The 13,594-nt window shown below is 38.1% G+C and overlaps 1 protein-coding gene across 3 annotated transcripts in view; it reads right to left on the minus strand.

Moving 5' to 3' along the window:
- Positions 1-13,594, minus strand: part of ZFYVE9 (zinc finger FYVE-type containing 9) — an 82,867-nt gene that overhangs the window by 14,604 nt on the left and 54,669 nt on the right. For all 3 annotated transcript variants that reach the window (XM_067467883.1, XM_067467884.1, XM_060773506.2), the window contains 7 exons: positions 10,557-10,781; positions 8,876-8,958; positions 5,707-5,811; positions 4,431-4,581; positions 2,785-2,865; positions 1,880-2,042; positions 57-162 (listed from right to left, as the gene is read on the minus strand). In XM_067467883.1, coding sequence (XP_067323984.1) covers positions 57-162; positions 1,880-2,042; positions 2,785-2,865; positions 4,431-4,581; positions 5,707-5,811; positions 8,876-8,958; positions 10,557-10,781 — 914 coding nt within the window. The remainder of the gene's footprint in view (positions 1-56; positions 163-1,879; positions 2,043-2,784; positions 2,866-4,430; positions 4,582-5,706; positions 5,812-8,875; positions 8,959-10,556; positions 10,782-13,594) is intronic.

The following is a 13,594-nucleotide window of genomic DNA, read 5'->3' on the forward strand; positions in this document are numbered from 1 at the left end:
TACAAGGTCAGGATGAGATCCCTTCTGTAATATACAAAAACATTTGCTTTCCTCACCTCTGTCCACCTAATAACCTTCCCATTTGCTTTATATTCTGAGCCATGGAATATCTTCACACTTGTGATCGACTCCATAGATTTGCCATCAATGGGGCTCACGACACTAGGAAAAAAGAAATAAGTAAGCAGCTTTATTAGCAGAATAGTTCCTTAAATCTAATTATAAGTCTAGCTAATTAGGACTAGAAACCTGGGTCTGAGGACAATGTAAAACAAACCCGCTCCCTTAAAGTAAATTAAAGCATCATAGAAGAAACGGGCGTACAGCAATATGAACAATTAACATAGGCTATGTATGAAGTGTGGCTTTTTCAGAGCCTATAATACCAGAGAGTCTTCAATAAATACTATTCTGATCGCATCAAATTGTACTATCTTTTGACGGTGGTTATATTCAGATATTTCCAGCCTGGATATTGTAAACACAAGGGAAAGAGGAATATGCTAGCAGTTCCCCATATTGAAGGCAACCTTCTGATGAAAGCAGATCACATGGCGAGAAGACTGTCTTTGGAAAGTTGCCTTTTGTATCCTGGGGTAATGGAAATTAACTGCTCTAGCATGCTTTTTCTCATCATCACTGTAGTAAGTTTTAAAGGTGACATTGTGGATAATAGAGATTAAAGTTTATCTGAAAGCACCACACAAATATATATTAAGTGGCCATGTCAGCAAAATGTTTTCATCCTCTTCCAATATTAGTTATTTGAGACAGTGTATTTGAATGGGACTGCCATTATTTCATGGATTTTCTCACAGCATTTATACATAGTATATTGGTATGCATTTCACAGGGATGGTGGATATACAATTTCATACAACAAACGTTTCCTGTGTTAAAATCATGTGAAGGAACCGTATGCAATTACGTTGTCAAGTACCTTGGTTTTTATATCAACTTTCAACATATTAAGCTAGTTCTTTGTAGCAGGAAAAAAGAGGATAGTTAAAGTAAAGATTTTCCCCTGACATTAAGTTCAGCCACGTCAGACTCTGGGGGTTGGTGCTCATCTCCATTTCTAAGCCGAAGAGCTGGCATTGTCCACAGACACTTTCAAGATCATGTGGCCGGCATGACTGCATGGGGTGTCGTTACTTTCCTGCCAGAGTGGTACCTATTGATCCTCTTTTTACAAAAGAGGATACTCATTAAAAGTAATAAATAACACAGCCGCACCCCAAAAAATATTTCTTAGTGTCTAGGTTTTCAGGCCAGTTCCTGAAGTTATTTGGGCGGCGATTCAGAAAATTGCATTATATAGATCAAATCAGCTCTAGTTTCTTAGATATGTGTGTCAGATGACTGGAAAGTTTGCATCATAAATTTGTGTTTTTGGTATGAAATAAGCAGATTTTCATGTGGTACTCTTTTCTTTTAATGTTTCCTTCACACTTAAAATCTATTAATTTAAACGCAATATCCTGATATTTTTATGGGCAAGCAGAGTGAAGAGTGGTATATGGCATATGTTTTGCTATCTCAAAAACTAGAGCTGACTCATGCCATTTTTTTGGAATCAGCAGGTCAATTATACCCAGAAAGAGCTCTAATACTGTATTTGAGGCACCAAAATGTGTGTGTTGCTCAGGGTACGTAAAGCATCTGACTTAAAGATAAAACACATAGGATCTTTAACAATTTGGTTAAAGATCCTAGTCCACAAACACTGTCCATCAGGACTTCAAATATTAAGATGCAATCAACACATGGGCAGAGGAACCTCCTCTTTCCCCCTTTCCAAACAGAATGCACTGTAAGCTGTGAAACTGAAACTACATAAATTTGTGTAAAAAACGACAGCTGCATACTAAAGTATTACCCCTTGTTGAAGTTTTTGTCATCATCCACCCACTGAATGTACACATGCTCTTGAGGCTCTTCAGCATCTATTTTTCCACAAGAAATAGTGAAGTCTTTCATTTCCCTCAAAGCCTGCCTCAGGGAGTCCATATTTTCAGCTGTTATTTGGACCATGACACCATCTAGGAAAGACAAGACACCGCTGGTGAAAACAACCCAAAGTTGTGTTCTTAAATACCAAATGTAGGATAATGTGTGCTAGCCCAGATTAATGCTGCAAACAGCTAAGTTCTAAACTAAGGTTTTGATATGGCATATTAAGCTCTGAGTCTTGTATTTTCTTTGGGGCTTATGTGTGTTTGTTTATTTATTTATTTAAACCATTTATGTTCCGCCCTTCTCACCCCGAAGGGGACTCAGGACGGAGCACAACATATATACGGCAAATATTCAATGCTGGGACAAGAATTCATATAAGTATGCATAAACATTAAAAACATTTATCAAAATATTAGAGTGGGCAATCATGAAAGCTTATGAAGCAACATCAGCACCCAAGAAGACACTGAAAGGCAGACCCTGTACTGCACCACCTGCAAAAAATAAATCATTTTTGGTGCCCTCAAACACCCTCTAGAATGGCATTGAGAAGTTTTCTCCATTGTCTTAGTGCAGTAATTTTCCATTACTGGCAGATACAATCAGCCTCAAGGCTAGTTCTGATGTGTTATTGCATACATCCCGCTTTCTGTTTATTTGCTGTTGTCACTTGGGCTCTGTGACATTGTTATTTAGTCGAACAAGTATTTCATTTGAAAATAGCAATGCAATATTTTTAAGCAATGTAAGTTCCAACCACCACCCAAGCTATGTTCCACTGTTGTAAATAAACATGTAGTTGATGAAGGGTGACTACAAACTTACCTTCTACAATACTGGACTTTGCCAAATAGCCTGAAGATGATTTCAAAGCTCCACTAAATACAAAAAAGCTGGCTCCAGTCACTGAAACAATTAAAATGAAATCCCACAAATTCATAATGTATATATGCAAAATATTCCAAAAATACACGGAGCATCAAATACTATGATTAACAACAGGAAAAAATGCAGCCACTAATAAGAAGTACTGGTTTGCTTATTCATTTCTGGCAGGTTTTTTTGTGGACCTTGGAGTGCCCTTGGACCAAAATAGGTCCAGGGCCCCTGCAACTCCCCACCCTTGACCTGAAGTAACTGGATTTTGAAAATTTTGGCTTGTTGTGGAAACAAGGATTGGTGATAAAGCTTCAGTGGAGATAGCTTTTCCTCATGATAACTCTTAGAGAAGTGAATTTCCCTTCCTAGAGGTGTTTCTCTCTCAACTGTTGTCTCACCCCCCGTTGTAAGTCGATGTTTGTAACTTGGGGACTGCCTGTACACATACATACACACATATATACACATATATGCACACAAACACACAGATACACATACACATTCCTACTGAAAATGTCAAAATGCCACACTTGGAGGCCTCCAGGAGTATAAAATCACCTTTTTATTTTTTTACTGAATCCACTAAAATTAAGAGCTATAATTACATCCTTGGGTGCATACTTTCCCTCCCTTTAAACAATTATATTCTAAGCCAAGTAAAATAACATAACAAGTTGAAGTATTCAAAGGAAATCCAGTTACTAGTAACACAGTCTTACAAGTTGAGCTGCCGTTAGATTGAGCAAAACACTAAGCATGTATCTCTTTTAAAAAATTCCTTCTGGTAATTTTATTATTATAGAATGGAAAGGAGAAAGCAGGAAGTACAAGCTATGTAAAAGGCAAAATGAAATGCAATCTCATGGTGATAAGGGTGTAACTTAACAGGTTGAAAACTCATTACTATCTCGCTCCAGCATCATGACAGAGCTGGTGAAAGATGACTTACTTAAAGCTCATGGCTTACAGCCAATGGCTTATTTTTAGAAAGAAATTCTAAATATTTCATGTGATTGCTCACCCAAAATCAGGTTCTTGGACTGTAAGTATCATTCCCAACAAGGCTAACTGGGCATTTTGGGGCATTACATCATCTGAACAGGGATATTCTATCACACAAACATGAAAAATGGTCATTAAAATGAAGATAAACAGGAGTAAAAAGCACCTGCAGCCAGTAGATGTATCATGTTTACACAAAATCAGAAAAGTGCTTTCAAGATTCTATTTTTATCAATGTCTGACACTCACTCAAAAGTTGAGACCTATTTCTCATGCACTTAGAAAATTAGAGATGACAAGAAATGCACAAAGTACAGAAAAAATCAACTGGCCAGAATCCCTGTTAATAACAACAGAGAACAAACATTGATGGTAGAAGACATGGGAGTTCCGCATCTAGAGGTGTATCTAGAACAGTGTAGCAATGTGTAGAGTGCTTCTGTGCACACTCACCATTTCTCATAAGTAGTACAACAGTGGAATTCAGTGTACTGGTATGGACGGCATTGCTAACACAGTGTAATTTGACCTGAGGATATTTATGCTGCACTGAGACAACGAATGATTTAGCCATTGGCAGGAAGTCTCACCTTTTCTTGGTTGATTGTGAATGCTGATGGCCTGTGTCTGGTAATTCCCATCGTCATTCTGCACACATACAAGATGAGAGTCTGCCCTCTCATTGAAACATGCCCCACCTGCCAGAACATGCTCATTGGACTTGTTCATGGCTTTCATCATCTGCAGCCGTACCAAAAACAGAACATAGAGCATTATCATATAGTATTAAACAGCGACATGACATTGAAATGTTCCTGGCAGGTGGAAAAATAATCCCTGAAGGAACATGTAGTTTCTTTAGATACAAGTAAGCAACTGCCAAGGTTCTCCATGGGAACTTAGAATGAGTATCCCTCTAACCCTTGCACTCTCACTCTCATGCCCACACCCTTCATGACTTGCCTATTAGCCATTTTGCCACCTTTTTTCAACAATTCGTTGCATACTTCACCTTCTTTAAGATCTTCTCAGCCAGGAAGTGATCAGAGGTTCTCCTCTGGTCACTTCCTATTTGAAAAAGAAAGGTCTATATAGGCTGAAAAAAGGATTCTGCCAGCCTAAAAATGGGGAGCGGAGACACCAAAACACTCAAAAATGTGATGAAACAGCCGGCAGCGCTTCCTAGAGGCTTGCGGGTTGTGTCAGTCATTTCGGCAGAGGGAAGTGTGAGAATCTTTGCAGGCTTCAAATATAGCTCAGGAAAGCACATACATCCCACAGATGGCAGTTTGCTCATCCCAGCTTTAGGGGCCTATGTGAAACTATTATATATATTTACGTAGCTACCTTTGTATCTAAGCTACCTACAAAACGTTAGCTAGATTACATTCAGGCTATTTGTAAAATTCCCCCCCACCCATTTCACTTAAAGAATACACTTTTCAAAAATAAGTAACTGCATAGCTGAAAATATAATTTAAAGATGACCAGCACAATTACAAGGAGTGTCAAGTCCTCTTTACTAAAGTTTCCCAGATGTGGGGCAAGACACAAGGCTTTACTCAACAGCAATTTCAGGCACAATATCAAACCCTTAAGGCACCAGGTCTTGGAAGCTAAGCAGGATCAGTCCTGATTAGTACTTGGATGAGGAGCTGCCAATGAATACTCGGTTCTGTAGACTGTATTGCAGAAGGAGGACCTGGCAAAACCACCTCTGAGTATTCCTTGCATAAGAAAATCCTAGCAACTTGAAGGCACACAAACATACAAATGTATTTCATGTCTAACTGCAATTCTTTTCAAACAATATTCAGTGGGTTGTTTTTGCAACTTGATTGTCATGGATTTATTCATACTACATACCTCATTATATCTGTTGCTGGGAATTTTGATACTGGTTTTCCTTACTTCCATATCAACCACTAAGCCTTGGACAACCGGCAATGTATACTGGTAATTTCTGAAGTCCTGTCAATATACAGACCAACTAAAATTACAACACTTACTAACAAGAGTTTGAGCTTTACTAGCACAATGAACAGTATTGGTATAGAAAAATGATATTACAAACTTTAAAGTTAGTTCTGTTGCGAGAAAAGAATACTATGTTAGTATTGTTCTAAGACTAAACAACTATTTAGCAAAATTTGGTAGATCATACAGAATGCCAAAAAATGTAAAAGTTTTAAAATGACGCATACTTTTAAAATTAAACAGTGCAGCTTAACCATGAACACTATTTAAACAGTGAATTTATTTATTTATTTACTTACTTACGACATTTATATGCCGCCCTTCTCACCCCGAAGGGGACTCAGAGCGGCTTACAAGGTATATATACATACAATATATTATATTATTAGCATAGTACAATATCAGTTTTAAATATTGCTATATTGTACTATACCAATTATATTGTAATATTATTAGTAATATTACATGTAAGATAAATATATAAAAGAATTGTTGCTTCTAGAGAGTTCTGAGAAAGATGAGATATCTCTGGGGAGGGGGCACAGATAAAGGTGGGCAGGAGGAGGCAAAGACAATAAAATATTCTTGAGCAATACCTATCAATACAGGATTACAAATTACCCACAGTTACAAAAGAAAAAGCCAAATAGGTTTTATCTAGTTGTCAAAGAGAAGTTACCCACGGGCAAGAAGGAGCAAATCTATATGACTGGTGTTGGAGTGGGATTGTCTACCCACTCCAACACCAACACCACTACTGTTAAGCATCTTTCCTGAAGTCAAAGTACACATCACAAATTTAATTGACCTTTGTTAACTGCTCACATATTGAGAGGCCTAGCCCACAAGGCATTGTTGTGATCAAAGGGCAACAACACCCTTTCTTACAGATGTCAAAAGGACCACTGAGCACTACAGTGGCAAGAAAAAGTTCATGAACGCCTCTTAAGATTGCCACTTATTTCCAACTTTCCAAGCATTAAAGGTAAAGGTAAAGGTTTCCCCTTGACATTAAGTCTAGCCGAATCAGACTCTGGGGGGTAGTGCTCATCTCCATCTCTAAGCTGAAGAGCTGGTGTTGTCCGTAGACAGCTCCTAAGTCATGTGGCCAGCATGACTGCATGGAGTGCCGTTACCTTCCAACAGAAGCAGTACCTATTGATCTACTCATATTTGCATGTTTCCAAACTGCTAAGTTGGCAGAAGCCAGGCCTAACAGTGGGAGCTAACTCCGCTCCCTGGATTGGCAGCAAGTTCAATAGCTCAGCGGTTGCATTATTGCATCTTATTAATCCTAGGTAAAGGTAAAGGTTTTCCACTGACATTAAGTCCAGTCGTGTCCGATTCTGGGGGTTAGTGCTCATCTCCATTTCTAAGCCAAAGAACCAGCGTTGTCCGTAGATACCTCCAAGGTCACGTGGCCAGCATGACTTCATGGAGCACTGTTACCATATGTTGTCATAACTGTTAATAACCACAGCAACAAGTATGCAAATCTTTAGATTCAATAGCTGATGGTATTTCCCTGAGCAGTAGTGACTTCAAGAACGTTTCCTGGAACTGTTCTCTCACATTTGTTCTGAGGAATTTTGGCCCATTTATGCTTACAGAACTGCTTCAGCTCAGTACTATTCAAGGGCTTCCTTGCTTGAACAGCTCACTTCAGATCCTTCCTTAAGATCTAAAGGGTTTAGATCAGGACTTGTGACTAAGCCATGCTAAAACATGAAATGGCTTCTGCAGTCATTGTTTGGTGGCTCTATTTGTATGCTGAGGACTATTACTCTGCAGTATAACCCACCCCTGCTTAGACTCTCAGATGGCTGACCTGGCATTCTCCTCAAGAAAATGATCTTACTTTGCAAAGTTCACATTTCTGTCAACAACAGCAAGCTGTCTGGGTCCTCAGGTAGCAAAACAGGCCCAAATCATGACCTTCTCATCACCCTGTTTGACAGCCAGGATTATTTTATTTGAACTTGTGTTTGTTTTCTCCAGACAGCATTTCTCAATATTTCTCCTTCTGATTACTTTGTCTGGAGAACACTGAGCCAGAAGACCTGGAGAGCAGTGATTCTTTTCAGAGAATAGTGGTTTACTCCCACTTTCTCCTCCCATCATTGTCATTTTTGATCTTTCTAATTGTTGAGTGATGAAAACTTACATTAGCCACTGTAGGAAGCGTAATATTCTTGTGGAGTTTTTAATGACTTCCTGGATAACACACTGGCTTGTTCATAAACAGATTTTGGGAGGATAGCAACTCCTGGATAGACTAACTGTGATCATGAATAGTCTCCATGTGTAGATTATTTGCCTCACTGGTGGAGTGGTAATTCCTTATCATTTGTTTTACAATGCTTTCTGGATAGAACAACATCAACTTTTCCCCCCCTGAGATCCTTGGAAATTCATCTGATCACAGCATGACTTGTTTCCACACAAGCATATGTTGAAGACTAAACTTAGGAAGCTAAAGGTCTTTTTATAGAATGCAGCATATCAAACCCATCACTGCAGACCTACTTAATTATACAAGTGCTTGATTCTAATTATTCCCTCTAATTTTGCTGATGAAATGAGGGTTTCACTAACTTCTGCAATTACCCTAGCTCTCATGTACTCCTCAGTGTTTGCCTGATTAATAGTTTTATTTCATGGACATGGAATCAATTAATGTAAAACCTACTGAATATTTAAGAAAGGAATTCACAAAGGTTACCACATCAAACCTATGGAATTTATGTAATTATCATTAGGGTTCACAAAGATTTTTATGTCACTGTAAACCAGGATCTTAACAAGGACAAAAGCAGAAAGTATTTTTAATTATTTAAGAAGTCTGGGTAGGCAAGCATTTCACACTATTTGAAAATCCACGTTTTTAGAGTTGTCAAAGGTCACCAAAGTTTGCTCCAGATTTAAATATGGTATTTGTTTATTTAATTTGAGCATGCTGATTCTAAATGAAGGTGGCATCATATTTTCATAAGGACCATATACTTCAATGAGGGACACATTTTTTTTTTTTGTATTTCACAATTACAGCAAGACTTACTGCAAGAAGATTCATAATGGTGTGTCCAGTCTCTCCAAACAATGGCTTACGAAATCTGACACTGAAAAGTGGGCAAGGATACACTGGGAAAATAAAAATGGATACAAGAAGTCATCTTCAACTTTATTTTATGAGACATTTACTCAAACTGGACTGCACTTAAAATCTAGATTTAAAAACATAATAACCAGATATTTACATCAAAAGTGTATTTTCACTCCCGTTGTACCCAAGTCAGTTTAGGACCATGTCAGGGATAGAATGAGATGTTTCTCCAGCTTTTTGTTATGAGCACAGAATTGTGTTTATAACACAATTCAAAACATATAAGACCTTCCATGTTGTTTGTTTGTCACAACAACAAAAATGGGAAATCATAGATGGGACTGCAATCTAACCCCAAACTTTTTATCGCCCAACAAACCCCTCCTCCCCCCATTCCCCCCACTCCCCTGGAACAGCAATTCTAAATCATGTCATTGCATCAATTTAACCTGGTTCAAAATACTGTATTTGTCGTCTCCGTCTATTTTGTCAATTAACACAGACCATTTCCTAAACCAGTCTTGTTCTCTTTGACTATTTATATACTTGTTTTTCCTTTCATTGATAAAATCATTAATTATATATTCTGATAGATAAACCCATCAGGTTTCCAAATCCCATTTTGTATTGTCTCATCTAAACCCAAACTTAACAGCACATGGGCAGCTGTATCTTCAAACAGTAACAAAGACCCTGGAAATTGGGCTTTAATACTAGATTTTCTATACAGTTTTAATTTAAAATTGGGTTATTTATTTATTTATTTACAGCATTCAAATTCTGCTCACCCCGAAGGGGACTCATGACGGATCACAGAACATATTCACATCAATCATTCAATGCCGTTAGACAGGACAGACAACAGATAGAGCTATTATGTTGGTATATTTCCCAACTTCAGCATCCTGGAGGTTGTGTTCTATTCTGACCACCGGGGGGTGCTGTCGCTCCATCCTCTATGACGAAAAGCCCTTTCTGGTATTTCCTTTTTTGTGCCGTAAAATACCTCCCTGCTTAAGCAGTGCCTAATTTCTCTACGCAAAGCTCACAGCTGTTTTCAAACTGCTTTAGTGAATAGTAAGCTGGGCTGAAGGTCAAGTGCTCCCCTTACCTGGGTTTCAAACTTTCTATTGATAAAATGTATTGCTGCTGGTGATTAACCAACTGTACTAAAGCCCAGCCTTCAGCTACTTCCAATTTTTTTGGATAAAAGAAAAAATGTGTAGAATGGATCTGCAAGTTATAAGTACACCAAGCAATTGGTTCAACAATATGTTTGTCAAGAAGCAAACATCAGGAATGAATGTGGTTAATTCCTAGAATGAATCTGGCAGTTGTTTGCTTTATACACATACAAAGAGCATACACAAAAAGCAAATTCAGACATATATAGTCTTATATAATATAATGCTTTGATCCCTAACCTTCTTTTGCGAACAAAAGAAAGTTTCACTGAAAGACCTATAGTTACACAAGGATCCATTCTGTGAACAGAACTTCCTTTCCTTTTCATGGAGCAAGAAGTCAAGAATTCAATCCAATGTTGTTAAAAGAAATTGTGGTTTTTTAGCCTTTCTGTAAGAGTTATTCCATAACAACAATGTCAAGATCTAATATTATTAGAAAAAGGACTTACACCTGTATTCTGCTCCAAGTCTCAGCATCAGTCGGATTGGAAATACTTTGGCCCAAGGAGTCTCCCATTTCTGGATAAGAATCCCAAATAAGTATGGTGGAGTAGGGAGCACCAAGTCCTGTAGTGACTGATACACAGGAGTAACATACAAGAAGCCACCATGTTCTTTGCTATTGAGAAAACTCTGGCTGAAAAACGAGTGTCCTAAATTGCCCACAACGTTACCTAGAAAAATGAAAATAACGTTAACAGGCATGAGTTGCCTATTTAATTGCCTAAGTAAATAAAAGAAACGCAGAAAACATTACTGATCATACAAACCTTATATATAGAGAGAGAGAGGTCCTATTTACTACAGTAATCTGACATATATAGCAAAGTCTTACAACAGAACTAAGAGTATTTGAATAAAAGTACAGTACCACAAGTGCTTTAGTACTAAAAATAAAGCATTTACTGTATATACTTAAGTATAAGCCAACCCAAATGTAAGCTGAGGCACCTAATCTTACCACAAAACAACTGGAAAAACTTTTTGAATTGAGTATAAGCCAAGGGCGGGAAATGCAGCAGCTATTGGTAAAGTTCAATAATAAAATAAAAATAGATACCAATAAAATTACCGTATATACTCGAGTATAAGCCAACCCGAATATAAGCCAAGGGGGCTTTTTCAGCCAAAAAATGTGCTGAAAAACTTGGCTTATATTCGAGTATATACAGTACCTTTTTTGACTCTATATAGCTTTGTAGCTCAGTAAAAATGTAAACAGTTATGAACCATGTATCTAAAAATATGCACATTCATCCACTGGCATTCTCAAGTGGCAGTTCTTTGGTCATTGTGCACTTCAAAATATGGTATGTCACATATAAAGCTCTTAAATTAAATCAATTTTAATATAGTGTTTTCAAAGGAATTATTTCTTTCTAGTAAATGAATCCTCACTCTGACATAGAGACCCTGGCCAAGTCACACTTCCTCCTCAGAAGAAGAAGAAAGGAGAAACCCTCTCTGAACAAATCTTGCCAAATAATAATAATAATAATAATAATAATAATAATAATAATAATAATAATCACATGATCGGTTCACTTTAGGGTTGCCATTATGTTGGAAATGAGTTGAAAGCACACAACAACAAACAAGCTGGTATGTTTTAGTATTTTCTTAAAACCTTCACCAAGTTTTGTCTCAAAGTACTAATTCAAACATCCATACAAGAACACAGTATAGTGCTACTGTTTCACGATACAACTTGAGTATTTCATAATCCGGGTTTTCTGCCAAGTCCCACATGTAGGTTTTTTTTAAAATGTTCAAATGTATTCTAAAATGTGACATCCCAATATTGACCCAGGAATGGTGAGGTAAGTTCATTTTTATATATTTCAATCAGGTCAGAATGAGAGCTGAAACAGAAAAAAAGGCTTGGAATCATTTAAAACACTGAAATTGAAGGAGAAAATAAATAAATAAAAGAGTTTTAGTGCGATTGTGTGTTGTGATACATCTTGCCAGGCTTCCCTGTTTTAAGTGCCCATTTTAGGATTTTGAAACTGAATGAACAATGTTGTTTTCAGGGGAAATCAAATGATAATTTCCAATAGTGCATTCAGATAGAAGCTCATTAGAAGGTCTAGCAAGTAGAAAAATAAGCACTTTGGAGTCTCAGTCATGCGCTGAGGGTTGGACTTCAACTAGACATGGAGAGTATATTTTGTTAAGAGTCAGAAATCACTTCTCAAGATACACAAGCATTCTTTCTGCCTAAGTGTCACCTCTAGTCAAACAGGTTTTGTAGATCTCTAAAATGATACAAAACATTTTAACAGATAGGACATATACACACACCCTTGGCACTGAACACCCTTAAATGATATTCAGCGCCTTACTATAAGTTTGACATACACTATATTTTGTATTCAATATAGGGAAAAATAATATGATTTCATCAGAATATTTGGTCTGGTACAGCATATTGCAAGGATTAAGATGCCATAAAGTTTGCGTATAACCCTCCATAAGGTGTCTTCTTTAGACCTAATGTAAACTATCACATGAGAAGTGAGGGTTCCAAGAAATTCTTATGACTAGAATTTCTAGACGTAAGGTAAAGATTTCCCCTGACATTACGTCTAGTTGTGTCCAACTCTGGGTCGCATCCGACTCCGGTGCTCATCTCCAATTCTAGGCCAAAGAGCCGGCGTTGTCCATAGACACCTCCTAGGTCATGTGTTTGACATGACTGCATGGAGCGCTGTTATCTTCCCGCCAAGGCGGTACCTATTGATCTACTCACATTTGCATGTTTTCGAACTGCTAGGTTGTCAGAAGCTGGGCCTAACAGCGGGAACCCCACTGCTGCTCTGCAGCCTCCAGGGCCCTGCTGTGTGTGCAAGCCCCATCGCCACCAAGCACTGTGGTGAGTCCCGCTGCCGCAATGAGGTCTCCAGAGCTTCATGCATGGCCTAGCAAGACCTGCTGCCCCCATGTGGTATGGCGAGTCCCACTGTCGCCATGCAGCTTCCAAAGCCTCTGCATGCATGGTCTGACAAACGCCATCGCCGCCACATCCTTCAAGGCCTCCCATGCATGAAGGAATGGGGTAGGATTGGGTGGCTACTGGGGTTGTTTGTATTGTTGTTGTTATCATTATTACAAACAATGAGTGGCCATCTGTTGGGAGTGCTTTGTGGTTTTCCTGCATGGCAGAATGGGGTAGAACTGTATGGGCCCCCGGGTTGGTGTTATTATTATTGTTGTTGCTGTTGTTACAAGGGCTGGGTGGCCATCTGTTGGGAGTGCTTTGATTGTGCTTTTCCTTCATGTCAGAAGGGGGTTGGACTGGATGGCCCCAGGGGCCTTCCACTGAAATACTGTTAAAATTTAAAATGTTCCTCATTTTAAACATTATTTATTTTATTTATTTATTTACTGTATTTGTATACCGCCTTTCTCAGCCAATTGGCAACTCAAGGCGTTTTCCAACAAATCAGTACATATAAAAACATAATACAGATTAAAACATTAAACA

The sequence above is a fragment of the Anolis sagrei genome, chromosome 4, assembly GCF_037176765.1.
Source record: "Anolis sagrei isolate rAnoSag1 chromosome 4, rAnoSag1.mat, whole genome shotgun sequence".
NCBI lineage: Eukaryota > Metazoa > Chordata > Lepidosauria > Squamata > Dactyloidae > Anolis > Anolis sagrei.